The sequence below is a fragment of the Halichoerus grypus genome, chromosome 2, assembly GCF_964656455.1.
Source record: "Halichoerus grypus chromosome 2, mHalGry1.hap1.1, whole genome shotgun sequence".
Classification (NCBI taxonomy): Eukaryota; Metazoa; Chordata; class Mammalia; order Carnivora; family Phocidae; genus Halichoerus; species Halichoerus grypus.
In genome coordinates, this window is record NC_135713.1 from 172,660,952 (window position 1) to 172,684,385 (window position 23,434).

Sequence of the window (23,434 nt, forward strand, 5' to 3'; positions counted from 1 at the left end):
AGGGAGCCCGATTCGGGGCTCGATCCCAGGACCATGGGCATGACCTGAGCCAAAGGCAGATGCTTAATGACTGAACCACTCAGGCGCCCCTCATTCTTCTGATAGTACCTACACACTTATCATGGGTGTGAGTGGTAATGGTGTTAGGGGAATGGGGCTCCTCATAGTGGAAGGGGATTGTAAAATGTTGCCTGAGAGGAGCTGTGTGTGTGTGTGTGTGTGTGTGTGTGGTTGTGTGTGTGATATGAAAGTCTTGGGCAAATGACTTGTTTGTCTCATTGCCCTCCCTATATAAAAGCCATGATGGCATCAAGATTGTTATGACTGGGCGCCTGGGTGGCTCAGTTGGTTGAGCGACTGCCTTCGGCTCAGGTCATGATCCTGGAGTCCCTGGATCGAGTCCCACATCGGGCTCCCTGCTCGGCAGGGAGTCTGCTTCTCCCTCTGACCCTCCCCCCTCTCATGTGCTGTCTCTCTCATTCTCTCTCTCTCAAATAAATAAATAAAATCTTTAAAAAATAAAAAAATAAAAATTAAAAAAAAAAGATTGTTATGACCGGCCATGATGAGCTCTATCTTCTATGTCAACTCAGAATCACCAGAGAGTTATTCCAATGGATGGAATATCACCAATCAAAGGATAGGGTCAAATAAGAAAGGCGAGGTAAGCAATGTGTCCTCGTTGAAAAACAAATAAAAGAGAACTACAGGAAATAAATAGGAGAAGTGTCCATTACTAAAAAATAAATAATAATCTTCATTTCCTCTAAGAAATCACAGTTAGCTACTTGACATGTATCTTGCCAAATATTTGCCCTCGTAAATATATATGTATATATGGCTTTTAACAATAAAACAAAAGTACCATTATTCTATATATACAGTTCTGTAGCATGCATGTAGAGTAGATATGCTTATATTAGATGTAAGCACATACACCTTTTACACATGGTATGATGCATAATTTCCATAGATATGGATATGTGTTATTCTTTTTACTGATTGCAGAATTTTCCATTGCTGGGCATCTCAGTCCTCTACTGACTTAATCCTTTGCTGATGGTTGTTTTTATTAGTTTGCTGTTTACAAGCCGTGCTGCAAAGAATATCCTTGTGCCTACATATTCCTGTCCTTTAGTAGTGTTGCTACAAAATGCATTCCTAGACATGAAATCAGGGCGAATGGTATCTAGGTCAAATACTATGTACCTTTTAATGTTTGCTTCATAGTAGCATTTCATTGTACTCTAAAGAGTTTTATCACTACAATTCTAAACTGATTTTGGATACAAAAATTAGATTATTCTAAACTAAACGAAATAATCATGGATCACAAAAATGAATACATGTTTGGTTTTGCATGAGTCTTTTGAATTTCTCTTCTGCAGAAAGGGCTCTGGCTCAGTGTACATTTCTTATAGTTAAAACTATGACTGAGGAACCCATCTATTAAGTAGCTCAGCTTTCACTGTTAACCTAGAAACAGGCTTATAGTATAAACCTACATGCTCCACACGTGGGCTGGTTGTCTTTTCCTCCTTTAACGTTAGTCATTTACTTTGTGGAGCACTGATTCTATAGAAATATGGTACGATATCCCTGTTACTCTATGCAGAAAAACACTGAATTTGGAAAGGAGTGGAGAATTGTACTATTTCCATGGTTCTCAGCTGTTAATGTGCATGGGGAACACCTGATGAGGTTGGTAGAGGTATCAATTCCCAGGTCCACACCTGAAGATTCTGATATGAGCGTCTTTTTTTTTTTTTTTTAAGATTTTATTTATTTGAGAGAGAGTGAGCAAGAGGGAGCAGGGGCAGGGGCAGGGGGAGAGGAAGCAGACTCCCCGATGAGTGGGGAGCCTAACATGGGGCTCGAGCCCAGGACCCTGAGAGCATGACCTGAGCCGAAGGCAGACGCTTAACCGACTGAGCCACCCAGGTGCCCCTCTGATGTGAGTGTCTTAAACAATCATTGCTTGTGATTTGGGGCCAGCTGGATGGTGTTTTGGGACATAACTTTGCTAGTGTTTATGAGTGAGTCTGTAGTTATATCAAAGTCTAGTTTGGGAACTCAGTTGTACCATTTACTTGCTGTGTGCTCTTGGCCAAGTTGCTTAACCTCTCTGAGCCCGGCTAAAGTTTACTCTTGTATCACATGAGGATAGTAATAGTATTTAAACTGTACTGTTTCATTGTGAGGATCAAATGGACCCTGCTTAAAAAGCACTCAGCCTGGAGTAGGTCTGAAATATCTTAGTGATTGTTAAGAAATCATGATTCATGGTAAATATGCACTATGAATACTCTTCTTAATAATATCCATTGGCATAGTGAATTTTCCTACAGCATGTATATTTTGATTTGATTTATGCAACATTCATAATTTCAGTGATCCGGAAATCCCAATTTCCCTCCATTTCACATCTGCCTATTTTTTGCCCATTATTCCTTTCGGCCAGCGATTCTGACATTCTGGACAAACAAAACCAAACTCAAAGCCAGTTTTCTTTTGAAAAGACCATCTTTATTATTTCTTGGGGCTGGACACAGCTCTGAACAGAAACATCCGATACACATATGTCAGTCTGGTGGCTCGGGTGCCACTTCTGCTTAGAATAAACTAAGACTAAATAAATTAGGTCACGCAATCATCATCAATCACAGCGCAAGTGAAGGGAGGGGGGAGGGTGGTGAGGAAGGTATCTTGGGGTCTCTCGGAGCGAATGGCCCCAGAGCATGACATTGAAAATAAATAACAAAAATTAAATAGCATAAATAAGTTGGAATTTAAGTTAGAAAGAGTCCCAGAGTGTCGCTGTTTGGCAACAAGCAGCGCACAGGAGAGGTAGCTGTGGAGGTTGCAGGGGTGTTTCCAAGGCTCAGACCTCTGCTCCCCAGGCAGCCCACTGAGGTCACTGGGTTCTCAAAGCTTCCAGGCCACTCAGGGGTTCAGCTCAAGATCGGTCACGTACTCCTGGACCCAGGCCTCACTGGGGTCGGCACAGGCCTGGCGGCCTTTTCTGGTCTGGAAGCTGCCAAGAGGGGTGGAAGGATTATATACTGAGGAATCCAGCAAGAGAATTCTGGGCCCACTGTGGCCCCTCACCCCACTCTCTGTCCTGGGCAGCTCAGGGCATGCCCACGTTCTCAGGGACCCTCTGCCCATCTCAGTCTAGAGAACTGCTCTCACTGGCTCAGCCCCTCTCCCCGCCCCCCCCCCCCCCGAGGGGATCCTGCTGCCACCTCCTTTCTCCCTCCCTTCCCTCTGTGCTGGGCCAATCCTTCCAGACTTTGCAAGCCCCCGGCCAGGTCAGGTTAGACCTCAGAGACAGAGGGCTGGGCCATTCCAGGATGGTGACCCTGGCCACTCTATGCCCCCACTCCAGACCCTCCCTGTCTCCCCAGAGGTGGGCAAGAAGACTGGCACTTACATCACACCAGGCTTGGAGCATTGGCTGCTGGTCTCAAAGTAGTCGACTATGAACTTGCGTGGAATCTGCTTGGAGACATAGGAGAAGCAGCAGGCTGTTGGGGTATCAGCACCATCTGTGGAGGAAGAGCGAGAATGAGCCCGAGTCACAGTTCAGAAGGAAAAGGGAGATCTGAGATTGGATCCCTGGGAGGGTGAGGAAGCCTCGGAGGAAAACAGCTTTGCTCTGGTTGCGGGCTGGGGGACAGGGTCCCTGGAAGGCCCTGGGCATCTTTGCCTAGAAATATGCCTGTCTCTGTTCTGGCTTCTGTCTGTGTCCTTCTTTCTCCTTGACTCTTTGTGGTGGGCTGTCTTTCTTGATATGATCCAAACATCCAAGCAGACTGCTCTTATCTCTCTCTGGAAATTTTGCCTGGTTCAAGAAGTCATACCCCAGCAAAAGAGAAACCTTGGACATCTCTCTTCCGACATCCAAGGGACAGAGTGCTGGGGGGACCTCGGGTGAGTGAGGGGGAGAATGACCCCATCGGGAGGTCACCAGTCTTGGATCCTGCCTCTTGCAAACTCATTTGCTTAGGGTCCCTATTTTGCCATCTGTAAAATGGAACTCCAACTCCCCTACCTCCCCCTGGCTCTCAGATCTGGGGACTGGGATAGCTAAGACTCCTTTATAAAGATGAAAGTAAAAGTCTTGAAGAGAAAGGCCATGATGTTTTCGAGCCCTTTGAGAAGCTCCCCATTTTCTCTTGGGGGCTCCCAAGGCCACGAGACAGAAATAGGTGTGGTCCACCGACTGCGGGGGACAGGGAGTGGGGACAGCTGTGGCAACAACAGAGACTCACATGGTGCAGAGAAGACCTGGCTGCAGAGGGCCATGGTGCAGAGGAGGACGGCGAGGGCAGCCCCGGGGACCTTCATGATGCTGAGCAGTGCACGGCGTGTGGGCTCGTTTGTTCGCAGAGGTGGGCCTGGGCTCTTGCTGCTGCCTGCGTCCTTCTGGAGGGTGAACAGATCTCCCCTGCTCTTTATAGGCAGCCCTGGTAGAAGGGGAAATGGAATCCGGGGGTGTGGAGGGAAATTTTTAAGCACAGTGGTGTCATCATGCTGAGTGTTGCACAACTCAGGGTCCTAAGGGACCACAGGGGTTCAGGATATCCAAGAATAGCTTCTCTGAGCTCTAAGTTTCAGCCCGAAACTCATGACTTGTTCTGGTTTCTTGTGAGGAAATAATTTCCCCCGTGAGCAGGAGGAGAGGGGTATGTGTTGACCCAAGTCTATTCTTAGCCAGGCCCTTCCCGTAAGAACTGATCTATACATGAACTCACCCGCCCTGTCCTTCCCACCGAGCTGCGACTTCTGTGCTTCCTCAGCTGTTCTAGCCGTGCGGATGGGGTAGATGGCATAATGCAGAGGGTGCCGTGCACCTGCCTTGGATGCAAGGAACTGAACTGGGGAATTCTCGCTGGGGGACTTGGAAGCATGAGATCACAGTTCCATTGCTCTTCCTGTCGTCAGACAGTCACCGGGTGACTAGAGACTCTGGGTTAACACTAGATGAGGATCCGAAAGATACATTCGATGTGGGTGTAGTATGTCAAGAGCCTAAAAATATTTATACCCTGTAACCTAGAAAATGCATTTCTAGGAAGGAGTTCTAAAGAAACAAACCCAAACACGGAGGCATCTTTAAATATAAAGATATCTGACTCAGCATCATTTACGATTCTAAAATAAGAAAACCTAAATTCTCCTCTATTAGGGAAGGATAAAGTAAATGCTAGATTGTTCACTTCATTCGTTAAACTGAATGAAGTGAAATAGCATAAATATATCATAACATCAGTTATAAAAAGGTAAGATGAAAAATTGTACAAGATGAAGAATTATACAAATATATGTATATATGTATATCCACACATGTATAGCAAATACTGTAACCATATATATATATATATATGTATATGGGATATATATGCAAACACTAGGCACGGAAAAAATAAAAAGCATTGGGAATAAATGTCCCAAAGCATCAGTAGTAGCTGTATTTGTGTCTATGGTCTTTGGGTGATTAATTTTTTTGTTTTCCTCTTTTTCTCAATTTTTTTCTTTTTTTTTTTTTAAAGTGAGAATGTATTACCTTCCTGGTCAGCCTACCAATTTATGAACACATTTTGTTTTAAAACATTTACAACGTCACCATTTGGAAAGTAGTTGTTATCAATTGCCTAGTTTGAAAGAAATTTTTGATATACTAAAATTTCTGTCCAATGGCCTTTGTTAACATGAAGCTTTGATTTCCATTTCTCTGAACTCTTTTAAGGAACCTGTGTGATATTTACATAAATAATGACAAATTCAAAGCAGTTTTCTTATTTTCAGTTCATAATTTCAGTGGTGTGAAAGGGTCTCCTTTTAGCCAGATTTACATATTTTTTTCTCTTCTATCTTTTATTATTTTATTATCACATAACTAATAAACCTGATCACATTTGGCCTTTGTCCTCTAGATGCTCTCGGTCTGATAGGGGCAGGTAGAGTATATAAACAGGTAACCACAGAACTTAGCAGAAAGTGCCCAAGATTTCTAGGAGAAAAATTAATGGAGGCTCACGGCACCAGGAGGAGGGAGAAATGACCTGCCTCAGGAGGATTTGAGGCTTCACAGAAGGGATGGAACTTTTCTTGGGTCTTGAAAGGTACACAGGATTCGAACACATATAAATGGCGGCGGGGGGAGGTTGGCAGTAGAGGTCCAGCTGGTGCAATCATGGGTATGGACTTGCCAGTTCAGAGGGAGGAGCGAGTAATTCAATGTAGCTGCACTGTGGTGGAGCAAACAGGGATGAGGAAGCTAAATTGGGGTCAAACCAGAAGGGGCTAGAACAATGGTGGAAATAAGACTTAAGCAAAGTGAGGTCACACCTTAGAAATTCTGTCCTTCCTGTGTCTGTAGGGTTCCTGCTTAAAACGCATGGGCTCTCAGCGTGCCTGGGTGGCTCAGTGGGTTAAGCGCCTGCCTTCAGCTCAGGTCATGATCTCAGGGTCCTGGGATCGAGCCCCGCATCAGGCTCCCTGCTCAGAAGGGAGCCTGCTTCACCCTCTGCCTGCAGCTCCCCGTGCTTGTGCTCTGTCTCTCTCTCTGACAAATAAATACAGAAAATCTTAAAGAAACAAACAAATAAAACAACCACATGGGCTCTCTTTACATCCCATCCCTAGGATTGCTAATGGTGGTCCTGAGAGAGGCAAAGGCAAGATCAAGGACAATGGCAGGTTACGCTGAGGCTTCAGCGTCTAAGTGTCTTCCCTCGTTACTGTTAATTCCAAAAAAGGAGTCTATTACTTGTTTCAGTGGAAACTCTAGATCACAGAGAGTGCCTCCTCCGCCCGCCCCCTCTTCCCCAGCCCTCAGCTGATACCCTGAACTGCATTCTCTCGTTCACTTCTTGGGGAACCCCCTTCAAACTTGTGATTCAGTTTCTGAGAGTTGGATGCTATGAGTTGGGAGGGCCAGAAGAAGGAACTGGAAACAGCTGAATCAACCCCTTTCCTGATAATGGACCTTTCTATCCACCTCTATAATTACAGCACCGGCCACATTGCATTGTAATTAGTTACTTATGCGATTTTCTCTCCAAAAATTTAGACCATGTCCTGTTAATTTTATTTTTATTTATTTATTTATTTTTTTTAAAGATTTTATTTATTTATTTGAGAGAGAGAATGAGATAGAGAGAGAGAGCATGAGAGGGGGGAGGGTCAGAGGGAGAAGCAGGCTCGCCGCTGAGCTGGGAGCCCGATGTGGGACTCGATCCCAGGACTCCAGGATCATGACCTGAGCCGAAGGCAGTTGCTTAACCAACTGAGCCACCCAGGCGCCCCATGTCCTGTTAATTTTAAATCAAATTCATATCATGTGTTATTGGTTAATTTAAACCAAATGCTAGCACATGATGATTGTAACATGATGAATTGTCTGATGTCATATCTATTCCTTATATTTTTGTTCTTTTTATTAAAGCTGCTTTACTGGATATGAAATTTTATCTTAGTGCTTATATATTTGTAAGTCTTTCCATATCAACCCCCGAATCAGAAAACAGCCCTTTGTCATATGTGCTTTTACTGAATCGGAAAATAACATACTTGTATACAAAGTATGTGCTTAATGTGTGTATGTTGAATGAATAATATAAGGGGGCCTTCGGATAGTTGAGTTGGTTGAGTGGGTTTTAGAAATTTCCTAGGTGGTAAATTGATGTTCCCAGGAAAAATGACTTTCCCGGAATCACACAGATGGCGTTGGTCAGTTTTATGTTTCACTCTCTGTTATTTGGCAGGTTATCTCCAATGATAACCACAATGCCTGACACATAGTTGAGCTTAATAAACATTTGGTGAAGGAATGAATAAATAAATCACTGATTTGACTAACAGTGTGTGTTATGCCCAAAGTCTCACTATGGAGTTGACATACTAACAGGAAGGAAAGAATCAGAAAGATCCTGGTGTTGAGGTCTTGATCTTTGGTGGAGCACCCAAAATCTCTTGGATGGTGATGACAGAAAGTAGCTAACAGTCTGCATGGTGGATCTTTCAGTTTGGAGGGGCTTAATTTGTGTCCTCGCTTCCTAGCTCATTCCAGCCTCTTTGAGGTCCTGCCCCAGCCCAGTAGAGCATCCTAGCCACGAGTGCAAGGAATTTTGGCTGAACAATGCATGTTCTGCAACATCACTGCCTTGTCCTGCGCTGCTCACCTCCTCACAGCTTCCCATACCCGAGGCCTGCTGGATTGGTTTCCTTCCAGTTTCTGGCTCTGTGGCTCCGCTTCCCTGGGCATTGGTCCCAGCTCACTCCCTTCAGCAGCAGGGGCTCCATGGACAGGCTCGCTGGTAATGACAAGCTGTTTGACCCAAGACCCTTTTCTCAGACATGGTCCCATCTTTCAGGTAGGCGGAAACTGTATCCCAGAGGACGCTTTCTAGCATCCTAGAGAGACAATGTCTCACTGCTACAGCCCTTCTTCCTACAGCCAGGCCCTTTGCGATCTTGGATTCTTCTTGTCATTCTCCTCTGGACATATTAAATGTGCAATAGATTAGGGAATACCTTTGGTATTGGATTAGATCCATCCCTGTGCCCCTGCTCCCCCTTCTATGTTCTCCACTCAGTAAAAAGCATCCCCACCTACGAAGCTTCCAAGCCAGAAATCTGGGAATCACCCTTAACTCCTCCCTCCCCCTCATCTGCATCTATTGTATATTTGAAATGAAGTATATCTACTTCTCACTGTTCCCACTGCCACGGTCTTAGGTCAGGCCCTCATCATTTCTTGCCAGGACAGCTGTAAAAGAGTGTCCTGTCAACTGTTTTTCCTTCCAGTTTTGCTCTCTTCAATCTGTCCCATCACATGAGCTAAAGCTCAAATCAGTCTCTATCTCTCTCTGTTGAAAATATTTCAAATACCCTGCATGGTTTCCAGCATGAAATGGAAGCTTCCCCTCTGTGACCTGACCCCCGCCTCCCTCCTTGGTCCGTTTCTTGCCACTTTCAGACTTCCTGGAAACTTAGACTCAGCCCTCTGAACGACATGTAATTCCTTAAAAGTGCAGGCCTCTCCTCTGCTTTCTATGAATGAGGTGTCAGCTCATCCTTCTGGGAGACCACAGGGCAGAGTGAATTCCTATAAGCACAGGTACGTCCCATGATACCTGCCGAGATTTAGGACCAATAAGGAAAGCCACTCTTTAATTAATTCCCTTCATTTTCTAAGGAAAAGGGAAACCCATGGATTCCACTGTTCAAAGACATGCAGAATGCTGGGCGCCTGGGTGGCTCAGTTGGTTAAGTGACTGCCTTCGGCTCAGGTCATGATCCTGGAGTCCCGGCATTGAGTCCTGCATCGGGCTCCCTGCTCGGCGGGGAGTCTGCTTCTCCCTCTCCTGTTCCCCTCTCTTGTGCTCTCTCTCTCTCTCATTCTCTCTCTCAAATAAATAAATAAAATCTTAAAAAAAAAAAGACATGCAGAATGCAAAACTGAAAGACATTTTACATCATAATAACAGAACTTTGGTTTAAGCTTTTAACATAAATTTATAGTAAGCACATTTCCCTTTTCTGATTTACTTGTGCTCTGGAGCCAGACCTCCTTGATGTCATTTCCAAATCTAACATGTAATAGCTGTGTGTTCTTCTGTAGGTTACTTACCTCTCTGTGCTTCAGTTTCCTTGTGTGTGAAAGCGGATAGTAGTATCTGCCTCAGAGGACCCCCAGGAGGATAAAATACATTAGCATCTATGAAAGGCTTTGGATATTACTGGCTCCTATAAGAGCTATGTTAGTGTTAGTTACTATTGTCATTATTACTGAAATATTCCAGTTAATCTATTTCATGTATTAAAAAAAGCACAGGTCTCTTGTTCTTTGCCTGATTAACCCCAGCCCTATACTCTTCGCCTGGCTAATCATTCTTCAGATCTCAGCTAAATTTATAATAGAGAAAAGTTAGAACAACCTAAATGGGCTGACCTAAACAACAGAATGGTTAATGATAAAATTTTTAATAAAATTTTGGTATATCCATGCAATGAAATACCATGCATGCCAATTTTGAGTAACTTTTATGTTTTGAATGACATGAAAGAATATAAAGTAACAAAAATAAGATATACTAGTTCAAGAAAGAATAGTAAGTGACAATAGTAAAATACAAAACCACGTACAGAATGCTGGGTCATTTTTATTTTCTTATTTATGCTTTCCCATGTTTTCTAATTTTTGTAGAGTGGTGATGTCTATTTTCTATAAAAACAAAACAAAACAAAACAAAACAGAACTCAGGCATTACCTTTTTTGACATTTCACCACCACCTTCCAAAGCATGTATCCCCAGTGCCTGAAACAGTGCCCAGAATATAGTAGACACTCAATAAAGTTTTACTGAATTATTTTTCTTCTCTTGTTGGATATTCTCTGTGACCAAACTGGAAAGAGCTTGAAACAGGTATAAAAGCACTGTTGGAAGGAAGAAAGATGCTTCCTAAAGAATACTGAAAGTTTTCCAAACACTGGTGAGGCTTTAACCTTCTCTCAGGAATTTAACATCCCTAAAGTCACTGACCTTCACCCTTGACCCTAAAGTCACTGACCTCCACTCTTGACCGCAAAGAGCAGGCTGTGGTGGGTGATGAAGACTAATTTCCTCTTTTAGAAGAGTGAGGCTGCTGGCTTGAGGAGTGGAGTGACTGTCTCTGATGAACTGCTTCAATCACCTCCCTGTCCTACAGACTCCATCCTGAACCCCCACACTTTGGATAATGATGTACTTGTTTCTTCAATCTACAATCCAGTTTCTGCTCCCATTTCCCCCAAGTGACTTGGCTACCACATTGGCAAGACCAAGGGATTTATCTGTATTGGTTTCTTATCTTGGCAAAGTGACCATCCACCTAGCTTACCTGGGCTTTCCAATCTCAATATTTGCTCACAAGGACTTCTCTAGTTTTGGGCATTCCACATCCTAGAGGCTAGTGCTCTTGGCCCTGACACCCAGTAGTCTCCCCAGTGCTCATGCATCTCAGTACTTTCCTTCTAGGGGCGCACAGAATGTCAGGATTGACGACGTCTGTTTCCTGCTCCTCAGCAGCTTTGTACTCTCTTTGGAAAGTCTGGTACCTTCTGAGACTTCCTACATGTGCAATCTCAGAGGGTCACACCTGTAAAGGAAGTTTGGTTATCTCTGACCCAGGAGTTGGAAGACTTTGGTGATTGACACACATCCTATGTGATGTTGATTAAGCCTTTGAACTTCTCTGAGTTTGTATTCTTGATCTGTATAATGGCAAAACAGATCAGGATCAAATAAAACCATGGATGAGGAGATGCTGGGGGAAATCAAAAGTATCAGGACCTTTGCAAGGTCCTATTACTGCTCTGGCTAGTGGTCCTGCTTGCAGCCCTGGGAAGCTGGGAGGACAAAATGAGAAAACAGATGTGAAAGTGCCCAAAATGGAATTATGAGCACAGTGCTAGTCAAGGGTATAAAAGGGGAAACCTCTATGTCACCACAAGTGAGGGGAAGTGAAGGGCTTCCCTGCTCAGGAGTGAGGAGGTAGCCACAGGGACCTGTGGGACCATGGTTGACTCTTGCTGCCACTTCTCACAACCCTAAGCTGGAAAGAGTTGAGTCTAGAATAGTATCCTTGATGATAAAACTACTGGGTATGTGGGTGGAGGGCAGAAGAAAGAAGAGAATTACCCCATCAAGGGTGGGGAATCACATTTTGGATAGAGTTTTTCAAAATGATCAGTTTATCCTTACTTCATTTAGCTAAATGGAGTTCACACCCTGAGACCATGTTACCTGTCACATCCCCTCCCATTAAAACTGGTAGTTGTGCTCCCTCTGCACACCTATTAAGCAAGTGTTTATTAGATACCTACTGTGTACACAGAGATAAGCATAACATTGTTTCTGCATCAAGGAGCTCCTTTTTTAGTGAGAGAGACAACCAAATATGTTATAGGTGATATGAGGGAGGGAGCTCTGGGGCAGGGGGAGCTGTAGGAGCATAGAGGGAGATACAGAATTCAGTTGGAAGAGAGGTCACGGAAGGTTTTTAAAGATGAACAATTTTTTTGTTGTGTATTCAAGAGGAATTTGTTCTCATTCTCTATTGACTATTACTTAGAAATAGCCTCAATGTATAAATCTCAGAGGCCATTGATTCAGCTTAACATATTGATATAAGCCTTTATACTTTTGGTGTGGAATTTCACTGGTGTGAACACAGCATTTTTGTTGGGACCTTCACAAACAAAACATTTTACCTCCATGAGCCAAAGATCAAATCAAGGCTAGTAAGCCAAAGTCAATAGTCAAACTAATTGTGTGGTTCAATGCAGACTAATTATCCATTCTTATCTATCATCATTGTCCTATTGTTCCAGAGCAGACATGTTCATAATCTCTCCACAGCTTGAAGATCAGCACACCCCACCCATTTAGACAGAGGACTCCATGTCAAGTGTTCCTTATTAGTGCACAGTGGAGTTTAGACTTGACTGGGGACCATTCATTGACAGCTAAGGGATGGACTTCTCCACCCTTTGGGCTCTCTGACATTTTGTTTCTACCTCTAATGTGACACTTATCTTATTCCATCTCATGGCATTGTTATTTTTGTCACCGTCAACACCATCACTAGACTAAGAACTCTTTGAGTGCAAATTTGGGGCTTCATTCAGCTCTGTCTGCCCTGACAAACAGCAGATGACTACTCAATTGAGTTGAATGGAAATGCCATGAATAACAAAGTCTGTAGATTTGGGGGAACATAAGACACACCCTCCTTCCCTTAAAGCAAGGTGCTTGATGCATGAACATGAAACTCCATCAACCAGGAGAGACCATGAGAGATACTAGCATATGTGATACAAAGGATTGCAGAAACTTAGAGCTGGAGATGGAGGTCTATGTAAAGATTGGAACATTTGAAGCAAGACTTGAACAACAACAACAAAAAGAACAAGGACAGGATGGAGGAGAGAAGTAGAGTTTGTGTGTATGTAGGTGGTGGTGGTTGGGGAGTGATGAGGTAGGATGACATTGAACTTTATTTAGTAGCCCTGAAGTACTCCAAAATGCTGCCCTGATTCCTCCTAGCCCACATTTCTATAGCACCCAGGAGGCCTGGCTCTCTCCTTTCCCTCTTCATTCTTCTTTCTCAGGGCAGAGGCAGGTAGCCATGTGAGGCTGGGGGTGAGCATCTGGGTCAGCGTGGGTGAGCTGACAGTGGATAGAGATCTTGATCCAACCACTCTAATTGCCCCACGTGTCCCACTCCATGCACTACTGTATTCCTGGTCTTTGTAAACTTCAGGTGGTCACCCACAGGTCAACAGCAGCTGCCCAACCAGGCAGAGCTTTCCATGAATGCAAGGAATTCCCTATGGATGGCTGGGGAAAACCCATGTTCTTAGATTACACATTTTATCCGTAACATGGATAAGCTCATTGCTAGGTATATCCAATCCCATTTTTACACTAGAGGAACATTCTTTATTTGGGTCTTCCAAACTTCATTCTTCCTGAGCTTTTTCTCCTTTTCTATTATCAGTCAAGTAAACATATTGAAATCTTTATTTCTTTTCTGTTCCCTTCTTGTTCAAGAACAGACTGACCCAAACTCCTTTCCTGATTTCAGCCCTAATAAGATGGGTCTTTGTGTGTGGTATTGGCCCTAGTGGTCAACATTTTCTCTCTTTGTGGTCACATTCTGTATTTGTACTGGAGGCAATGGGGTGGAAAAAAACCAGATTTTAGAATCAGATGAATCTCAGTTCAAATCTTGGCACTGGCACCTAACACCCGTGTGGCCTGGAGATAGTGAGTCTTGCTGTGTGATCTCATTGCCCCAGGGGCAGAATCACAGTCCCGCTCAGGGGTATGGTAGGGTTAAATGCCATGTGTATGTGGCAGCTTGCCCAGTGCCTGGCCCCTCGTAAATCTCCAATAGGTAGAAGTTGTAAATGTTCCTGAGCTGCCCTGCTGGGTCCTCTGCACATTCAATGCTGGACTCTCTTTACGTCCAAGAAAATGTACAGGGCACCAAGGTCACTCAGCTCAGCAGAAGGAGTCCCAGGAATGGGACATGGAGTCCTGGCCGCCCCTTCCTTCTTAAGGCCAGGCAGCCCTGGAAAGACTGACATGAAGCCTCCAGCTTCTGGAGGTGCCAACCGCCGAGAGCATCTGACAGGTGTGAATGTTTCGTCCTTCCTCTGGGGTTTGCAATTCTCTCCACAGTCTTGATCACTGCCTTTGGTGTACCACTTCCCTCTACAGTACAGCCCACTTCTTCTCCACTCCCCCCTCCTCTGTGATGACATCGCCCTGAGGAAGAGAAGCTGTGAAGGGCTTCTCACTGTCAGCTAGCTTTAGTTTCCATATTGGCACCATGACATCATCTCTACCCTGGAAATTCCATTTGCCCTCCTGTGCCTCCAACTCTGTCCGAGGCCTCGGAGTTCCTATAAAGAGGGGTTCCCAAATCAGTTTCAGTGCAGAACACAGTCGGGTTCTGAAGCTTCTGGGCTCTGCAGTCTCAGCTCCAGGAAAGCCTCTCCTCTGCCAAGACCATGAAGCTGTGTGTGACTGTCCTTTCTCTCCTTGTGCTCGTGGCTGCCTTCTACTCCCCGACGCTCTCAGCACCAAGTAAGTCCACTCTTCCAGCCGCTAACTTCTAGAGTCATGGTGTAGGCAGTGTTGACTTTTCTAGTTGGGGCTGATCTAACAGTGAATCTAGGGATTGGACAAAAGGGAGACAGGAAGATTTCCAAGTAGCCTGCTCTTAAATGTAGAATCTAGTAGGCATTCAGTAATAGTTAAGTTCCTGTTTTCTTAAGAAATGGCAACCAGTAGACTCATTTAAGCAAGTTCCTGTCTCTTTCTGTGCCTTGGTTTCCCCATCTGTAAAATGGAGGGAGTTAGACACATGCCCTGAGACTCATCCAGCTCCAAACTTCTAGAATTCTTTCATGGCTTTCTCTTATGATCTTCTATTCAGAATACTCCTCCTACTTAGGGTGAGTGGGATTGGATATAAGGGACCATATTTTGGGATCTGGTCATCCTATAGAAATGGTCACTGAATATCTATGATTAGAAGCCAAAATTAACAGGTTGTTGTAGAGCTTCTATCTCACCCCTGCCTTTCTTTCCAGTGGGCTCAGACCCTCCCACCGCCTGCTGCTTTTCTTACACCCTGAGGCAGCTCCCTCGCAACTTTGTGACCGATTACTTCGAGACCAGCAGCCTCTGCTCCCAGCCAGCCGTGGTGTGAGTATCAAGCCTGGGGCTGCTCTACAAGGCAAGGGTGGGGGCAGGATTAGAAAAGGGAGCCTATTGGGGGAAGATGGAATCAAGCAGTCGGGAGGCAAGTCTCAGGGCTGAAGCCCTTCCAGAAGTCAGTGAGGATCAAGTCTTGAAGTCACCTGTGAGTCCAGAGGGGGCTGGGTAGGAGCCAAGGGAGAGGAAGGGGGTTTCTGGGAGAGGAAGTTAGCCAGAAGCCAGAAAACCAGGGAAAGTAAAAAAGATGACAGGAGATGTGGGCTGATTTCCTAAACCATGCTTAGAAAAACACACAGAAAAGTCATTGCTAGGACCAATAGAGAATGAGTAGGGTGATATATCCATATTGATTGCAAAACTCATTTGTTTCTAATCTGGGCAACCCAGGAGGTGGAGCTAAATCCAGAGTAGAATTTACAAGGAGTCCAGTTCTAGCACCACCCCAGGAAGGGTTCCCCCATCTATTAGAGCTGTCCAACATGAACCATGGTCAAGCAAAGGAAGATACATACCTCCCACAGGCAAGGTTCCATGGGATTCTAATCTGTCCATTCCTTGTCCCACAGATTCCAAACCAAAAGGGGCAGACAAGTGTGTGCTAACCCCAGCGAGCCCTGGGTCCAGGAATACATGGATGATCTGGAACTGAACTGAGCTGCTCCAGCTCCAGGTGCAGGAGGTCTCCAGGGAACGTCACCTGAGCCCGACGCTTCTCACGAGACGCACCTTCTCCACACTAGTGACTCTTCTTAGTAGCCCATTCCTTCTCTTAATTTAATCTTATTTCGTGCTATGTTATTGTATTTGGAGTTATTTCTATTATTTGTTTTGTCAAAGCACACTTGTCCCCCATGGGGATAATCTACCATCACTGTTTCTCTGCTATTGTAGATGTATGGATAATGCAACTGATTCCATGTGTTTTCAAAATAAAACTTCTTAAAAATTGTAGACAATTTCTTTGCATTTTAATTTGATTGGGGTTGAAGGGAATTGCCTTGTATTATGACTGGGACAAACTACTGTTTCCAAACACAATAAGAACGAGCAATTACGGAGTGCTTACTATAGGCTAATATGTCTAAAGACATGATCTCACTTAACATTTTCTTTTTTTTTTTTTTCTTTTTTTTATTTTTTAAAGATTTTATTTATTTATTTGAGAGAGGATGAGAGGAGAGAGAGAGCACATGAGAGGGGGGAGGGTCAGAGGGAGAAGCAGACTCCCCGCTGAGCAGGGAGCCCGATGCGGGACTCGATCCCGGGACTCCAGGATCATGACCTGAGCCGAAGGCAGTCGCTTAACCAACTGAGCCACCCAGGCGCCCTTAACATTTTCAATGGGATTTTAACACCCTTCTAAAGTCCCTACTGGTTATCTCCAATTTTACAGAGGAGGAAACAGAGGCAGAGAGGTGACATGACTTGCTAAGGCTTGTAGGTTGGCTGGGGGAGCATCATGAAAGGATGATCCAAAAGGATAGCTGTGATGCTAAGGGTTCACACATCAGCATTCCGTAGGGAAGTTGTAAATAGTAGCAGTAGCACAATGTAGATGGAGGGAGAAGTAGTTCAGAGTCAGAATAATAATAAGCCTAACGTATTATCAGCATGCCATGAGGAAAGTCATCTTGCCTTACTGGACCTCAATTTTCACACCTGGAAAGTGGGGGCTTCAAAGGGCATCTGTAAGGTGACGTGTGCATTACTCATCATGGGGCCTGACATCTGGAAGATTCTTTCCTTCTCTGAGCTTCAGCGTTCTCACTTAAAATGGGCATAATGTCTATCCTCCTAGGGTCATCATGTGGATTAGGTTAATTAGTGAATCAGCTCTCTAAAAGCCAAAGCAAATGTGAAGTGTTGTCATGGGGACAGAAGAATGAATGTCAGATCTGGTTCTGGACTGTTAGGGAGTAACCTAGAGCCACTTCTCATCTCCTTAATTCTTCACTCAGAACTTCCTCTTACAGGGGTGCCTGGGTGGCTCAGTCGGTTGGGTGTCTGACTCTTGATCTCAGGGTCTTGATCTCAGGTTTGTGAGTTCAGGCCCTGTGTGGAGCTCCACATACTGGGTGTGGAGCCTACTTAAAAAAAAAAAAATTTCTCAGGGAGAACACAGGCCTGAAATAGAATGACATATACAGTCAAACCTTGATCCATGGGACATAGAATTTTAGTCTATTTCAGACCATCTGGTCCAACTCATTTTATGGAAACTGAGAGCCAGGGACTGAGAAGTGACTTATTAAAGGCCACCCAGCAAGTGTGTGACAGAGGACTCTAGCCAATGCCAAATCCCAGGTTAGTCCCTTTTCCGTGCTCCACGTGACATGCCTCGTGGTTCCCAAAAGGATGACCCATTGTGTGAGTAGGATGAAGAGGGGGCTACCTGGAAAATCATTTGAGTGTTATTAGTCCAATGCAAAAGCAGAACTGGGACCATGTACCTCTCTGGGGCCAACAGACAATTCTGTTCCTTGCCCTGCACTTAGCCACCCCCATCATCCCAGAGCCTGACTAGGCTTGGCTTTTGCTTTTCATCTGCCTACATCTGAGCTGTCCAATATATTAATCACTAGCCACAAGTGGCTATTTAAATTTTTATTAAATTTAGGGCACCTGGGTGGCTCAGTTGGTTAAGCGACTGCCTTCGGCTCAGGTCATGATCCTGGAGTCCCTGGATCGAGTCCCGCGTCAGGCTCCCTACTCGGCAGGGAGTCTGCTTCTCCCTCTGACCCTCCCCCCTCTCATGTGCTCTCTCTTTCATTCTCTGTCTCTCAAATAAATAAATAAAATCTTAAAAAAAATTTTTTTTATTAAATTTAATGAAAATTAAATAAAATTTACAATTCATTTCTTCAGTTGCACTAGTCACAGTTCAAGTGCTCATTAGCTACATGTGTTTCATGACTGCCATGTTGGACAGTGCAGATATAAAGCATTTCCATCACCGTGGAAAGTTCCATTGGATGGCACTGTCCTAAAGGCACAGAGGCTAAAGTAGTGAAGGGAGGGGCGTTGGAAGTAGGGTGGGAGGTAGGGTGGGAGGTAGGGTGTGGTCTTTGATGAAAGATACACATACTCTATTCTTAGGGAAGGGGTTGAGAGAGAAAATGGATAATCCCCGGGCCTGAGACAAGGTATAGATCGCCATGGTAGACAGGTGATCTATAGATAGGTAGACAGAATAATGGCCCCCAAGATGTCCACATCCTAATCCCCAGAAGCTGTGAAGATTGCCTTGTACAGCAAAAAGGACTTTGCAGATGTGATCAAGTAAAGGATCTTGAGGTGGAGAAATTTTCCTGGATTATCTGACTGGACCTTAAATGTAGTCGTAAGTATCCTTATAAGAGGGGGCAGTGGGAGATTTGGCTACAGAGAAAAGAAGGCAATTCGACAGCCAATACTACGCTGCCAGCTTTGAAGATGGAGGAAGAGCCCACGAGCCAAGGAATGCAAGAGTGCCGTTCTAGAAGCTGGAAAAAAAGCAAGGAAATGGTTTTCCCCCTAGAGCCTCCAGGTGGAGTGCAGCCCTGTTGATACCCTTGATTTCAGGTTTGGATTTCTGAACTCCAGAACTTTAAGAGAACAAATGAGTGTGTTTTTAGGGCATCAAGTTTGTATTAATTTGTTATAGCAGCAATAGAAAACGGATACAATCACCAGCTGAAGAGTCACCCCCTCCTCAGGTGGAAGGGAATGGAACATTCTAGAAGATGAGACCAACTTCTTTGCAGGAGAAACTCAGGGTGAAGTGGACACATTCCAAGGCAATGCATTATAATGAAGTGAGGCATCTCAAGAGGAGGGTCTGCTCCCGTAGCTAAGTACGAAGGCTGAAGCTTCACAAAGGGTACAAACCCCCCAGATAGGTTAAGAGGAAACCTGACTCTTCTTGAGACACTCTGGCCTTCTGCGGGGTGGGGGTGGGGGTCTTGGATTCTTATCTGGAGGAGTCCATCCTCTCATTTGTCAAATGAAGCCCAGAGCAGAGCCACAATTTGTCTCTGGTTTCACCATTAGAGAGGGCAGAGTTAGGGCCAGAATCTGGGTCTCCTTGCTCACATGGAGCCCTTTGTCCCACACCTCCTTGCCCTGCGCAAATTGCAAGGGAAGAATTATGCTTCTCAGAGACCACAGCTCCAGGGAAGGCTGCCGGAGACCTGAATACCCTAGTGAAGAAGGGCTTCAGCCTGGAATCCCCAATGACAGCGTGAAATCCTCTCCATGGGGTAATGTGGGACTTCACCTGTTGCACAATAAGAGACTTGTTCTTCCTTTCTCCTTTCTTCATGAAACTTCCTTTTCTTAGCCTGAGGCCAGGGAGTTGGTATCTGACTTTCCACTTATTTTGCCAGGTTTCTGGGTAAAGACCAGAACCAGAACAGATGAAGCAGGGCAGGAGACAAGAGCTACAGTTTGTGGAGCAACTTCTGGAAAAACACAGCCCCGTGTGTTTCTACTCTCTTGCAATGTCTGCGTCCTCCATGTCCCTCTCCAGCTGGGACAGCATGTTCCTTCATGTTCTGGTTCATGCAAATTCTATGTTCTCTTCCCATCCCACTCCAACCCAGAGTCTTTTGCTATGCTCCCATGACATAGGCATTTTCCTCCTAGGAGGCCAGGAGCTGACCCAGCAGAAACAGTGACCGAGGATATAAAATGAGCCACAGATGGTGGAAGAAACCACAGTTCTTCCTGATGGCTGAGCCCAGCAGCCACATGGTGGTTCTGAGCTGCTTTCCACACACACCTTTCACAGACCTGAGGGCCTCGTCCTCTCTCTTTTCCAGTTGTCTCCCCCTGTCCTCCCTTCTAAACGTTTCTCTTCTTGGGTTCCCATTGAGTCCAGGCAGACAGGAAAATGGAAAAAGATGTAGGAATTGAGACACAGATTTGTTAACGCATTTTTCTATGTTTTGTAGTTTCATTTTTAGATATATGAAAATTGTGTGAAATATATACATTCAGAAGAAAAGAGAAAATCACATTTTTTTTAGGGGAAGATAGGTTTAATCCCAACAGGATGGCCTGGGGACTCCCCTCTTCTGCTCCTCCTCCTTCTCCTCCTCCTCCTCCTCCTCCTTCTTCTTTCTTCTTCCTCAAGATTTTATTTATTTATTTTAGAGAAAGAGAGTGGGGGGAGGGGCAGAGGGAGAGGGAAAGAGAATCCCAAGCAGACTCCACACTGAGCACAGAGGATGACACGGGGCTCGATCTCATGATCCTGAGATCATGACCTGAGCTGAAATCAAGAGTCAGACACTTAGGCAACTGAGCCATCCAGGCACCTCTACACTTCTGGATTTACAAAGTTCTTGCCAGCTGGACAACTTTAATTCCAACATAAAACACTTCCTTGAGCTTTGAAAATGCTATCTTCTCCTCCCCATTACTCAATTCCCTATACAAAGCGTTTCTAGAAACATCCTTGGTAAATTTCATAAGCCTGCCTGGTGACTGCGATGCTTGTAAATTTCAAAGTCACAGACTTTGAGGTACAAAAATGTAACTTTATTTTTTCCATAATTGAACCCAACCCCTCAGCACCTGTTTCTTTTGATGGTAGAAAGTTTAATCTGGCCACAAGGTAAACACAATTACTTCCTGATGTTTCTTTCCAGTTGAGAATCTTCCATGAGCCATACTTCTTCCCATTCTCTCCTCCCATTCTTCCCAGGGTCCATCGTCATTCTGGAACACTGGTGTGATTAGGCTCATCACACTGGAGGGTGCAGTAAGCTTGCTCCTTGTTGTCCCTTGGCCTCTGCTGGCATCTGCAGAGGTGTGTCTCAGCCCTCTGGCCACTGGGCATCAGACCCTCTGCTGGGTCCCTTGTCTTGTCTTGGCCTCTGGGGTCAGGTCCATGACTCTGTCCTTTCTGTCTCACCCTAAGCTCCTCTGAGCCCACAGGGCTTGGGACTTCTTGGAAAGGCTGCCAGCCATCTTGGACTGTGCTTCCCTCCTGCTCCACTACTTCTCTTCCCAGTCCAGCTCGCCTACCCCTCCCCTACAGTCCAGCCTCTTCCTGGGCAGCGCTGGGCCTTATTAGGATCATTCTCAGATGGCTAACTCTTAGTCTCATACCTTTCACTTTATTCTGCTAATAGTGTCTATCTTATTTTCTCTCCCAGTATGTGGGAAACTAGCTCTTAAATCATGAACTTTAAAAATACATCTATCATTGGACTCTGAAAAACAAACTGAGGGTTCTAGAGGGGAGGGGGGTGGGAGGATGGGTTAGCCTGGTGATGGGTATTAAAGAGGGCACGTTCTGCATGGAGCACTGGATGTTATGCACAAACAATGAATCATGGAACACTACATCAAAAACTAATGATGTGATGTATGGTGATCAACATAACAATAAAAAATCTATCATTTATGATAGTAACCCAGTTTCCTTTGGGGCTTGCCTTGCAAACACCCCCTCCCACATACACTCAAACCCCTTTCTCTCAGAAAGCCCAGATCTTGAAATGGAAGGTCTGTGCTTTCAGAACTATTATGTCAATTAGAGTTTTAAGAAAAACCCACTGAGGAACTCAATGGGCTTGTCTCTCTGAGCTGTGTCCACTCTCCCCTGAAGGCAGTGAGTCTAGGTTATAATTCACTACTTTCCCTACAGGGGAATGGGAGTGAGTGTAAGGAAGTGAAGAAGGAGGGAAGACACCTGGTAATTCCTCAAAATATTATGTGTTATACACTTAAAGTAATGTGGACAGGCAAACAGGCCCGCCTGTATTAAAGAGACTTCTTTGGCTGGATCTGTGCCATTTGACTTTAAATGTCATCATCTTTGACCTAGCCAAGTCTCGTGCTCTGTAACAAAATGTCTTGGTGTTCACCCTCAGCTTGTCATGCCGAAGGACAAAGCTGCACCATGAACAAGGCCTGGGACGGGTGGGCTGAGTGTGCAGTTAGGTGTTTGAAGGATTTGGCAGGGATGAGAAATGACTCTTTGGGATATGAAATTCTAGGAAAAATGGAATTCCAGCCAATTTAGGAGTCTAGACATAGAAGCTGCTGTACCCCAAGATCTCACATGCCATCCTGGAAAAAAAAAAAAAAAAACACACCAAGGAATAAAACTCTGATGGCTACAGGTATAAAGGATGACGACATCTGAGAATTCCCAATGTCTAGACTCAGTCTTTTCCTTTGATTTTTTATGGATGTCTGACAGCTGATGCGGGCACCTGGCCCTTTCAAGTGACAGTACGTCATGAGGACTTGCCAAATTCCCAGATTTGTGATCATCACTAGAGCAGTAGAAAGCAGCTTTCCATAGGGACATTGTTTTGTTTTTCACAAAGAAATCAGGTTTTATGAGGTGGGTGATGTGTTCCTCACTTCCATGTGCATGAAAGACATCTGGGGAGCTTTTCTGGACCCCACCACTGGAGATTACACAGCCGTGGGTCTGAAGTGGGTTTGGAGTGTTTGCAAGGCATGGACTTTCTGTGAGTCTCAGACTCTTCATTTGTGACATGGGGATGCCAATGGAAGTAACCCCACAGGCCCTGGAGAGATGGCTGAGAGGATGGGTGTGAAGAGCAAGCACAGGGCCCATTATTATGGAAGAGGCCCTCCTTAGCAACCTGACAGCTGTCAAAATTGACATGCATGCTTATGCAGAACTGTCACAGGCCATCATTACCCTTTGCTTCTTACTGGAAACTCGAAGTAATCAACACCAGAGATTACATTGTCTTGTGTATTTCCATCAATTAAATTGTTCTACATGACTGTGGTGAGACTTCCCTGCTCCACATTCCCAATTGGGATGCATGCAATGGGGAGTATGAGAACACACAGCTTGAAATAGTCCATTAAACATTTAACTTGAGGAGGCACCTGGGTGGCTCCGTCGGTTAAGCTTCCGACTCTTGATTTTGGCTCAGGTCGATCGAGCCCCACATTGGGCTCTGTGCTCAGTGTGGAGTCTGCTTGAGGTTCTCTCTCTCCCTCTCCCCCCAACCCCCATTCATGCTCTCTCTCTTAAATAAATAAATGAAATCTTTAAAAAAATTTAACTTGAGGAAGCAAGATTACAAATGTATTGGGTCAGTTTGGGAGGAATCGATGTCTCTTTCACTGTGGGAGGAAGTGTAAGTTGTATAGTCTCTTTGGAGGACAATCTGGCA

General features: G+C 44.9%; 2 protein-coding genes across 2 annotated transcripts; one reads left to right on the forward strand and one right to left on the reverse strand.

The window, feature by feature from the left end:
* Positions 1 to 2,681: 2,681 nt before the first annotated feature.
* LOC118528688 (C-C motif chemokine 3) lies at positions 2,682 to 4,441 on the reverse strand. The gene is made up of 3 exons (XM_036081200.2): positions 4,275 to 4,441; positions 3,434 to 3,548; positions 2,682 to 3,034 (listed from the first exon to the last, which is right to left on the reverse strand). The coding sequence occupies exons 1-3, from the start codon at positions 4,348 to 4,350 to the stop codon at positions 2,944 to 2,946; spliced, it is 282 nt and encodes a 93-aa protein (XP_035937093.1). The 5' UTR covers positions 4,351 to 4,441; the 3' UTR covers positions 2,682 to 2,943.
* A 10,017-nt stretch (positions 4,442 to 14,458) lies between these two features.
* LOC118528689 (C-C motif chemokine 4) lies at positions 14,459 to 16,237 on the forward strand. The gene is made up of 3 exons (XM_036081201.2): positions 14,459 to 14,645; positions 15,155 to 15,269; positions 15,848 to 16,237. Exons 1-3 carry the CDS (start codon positions 14,570 to 14,572, stop codon positions 15,933 to 15,935), a joined length of 279 nt encoding a protein of 92 aa, XP_035937094.1. The 5' UTR covers positions 14,459 to 14,569; the 3' UTR covers positions 15,936 to 16,237.
* Positions 16,238 to 23,434: the final 7,197 nt, after the last annotated feature.

Bases quoted from the DNA above. Each gene is read 5' to 3' on its own strand.
- LOC118528688 (XM_036081200.2), bottom strand. From the start codon at position 4,350: ATGAAGGTCCCCGGGGCTGCCCTCGCCGTCCTCCTCTGCACCATGGCC. The intron at 3,549-4,274 runs GTGAGTCTCTGT...CTTCCTCCACAG, and splicing joins CCAGGTCTTCTCTGCACCAT to ATGGTGCTGATACCCCAACA. The intron at 3,035-3,433 runs GTAAGTGCCAGT...CCCTCTTGGCAG, and splicing joins TGCTCCAAGCCTGGTGTGAT to CTTCCAGACCAGAAAAGGCC.
- LOC118528689 (XM_036081201.2), top strand. From the start codon at position 14,570: ATGAAGCTGTGTGTGACTGTCCTTTCTCTCCTTGTGCTCGTGGCTGCC. The intron at 14,646-15,154 runs GTAAGTCCACTC...CTTTCTTTCCAG, and splicing joins CCCGACGCTCTCAGCACCAA to TGGGCTCAGACCCTCCCACC. The intron at 15,270-15,847 runs GTGAGTATCAAG...CTTGTCCCACAG, and splicing joins TGCTCCCAGCCAGCCGTGGT to ATTCCAAACCAAAAGGGGCA.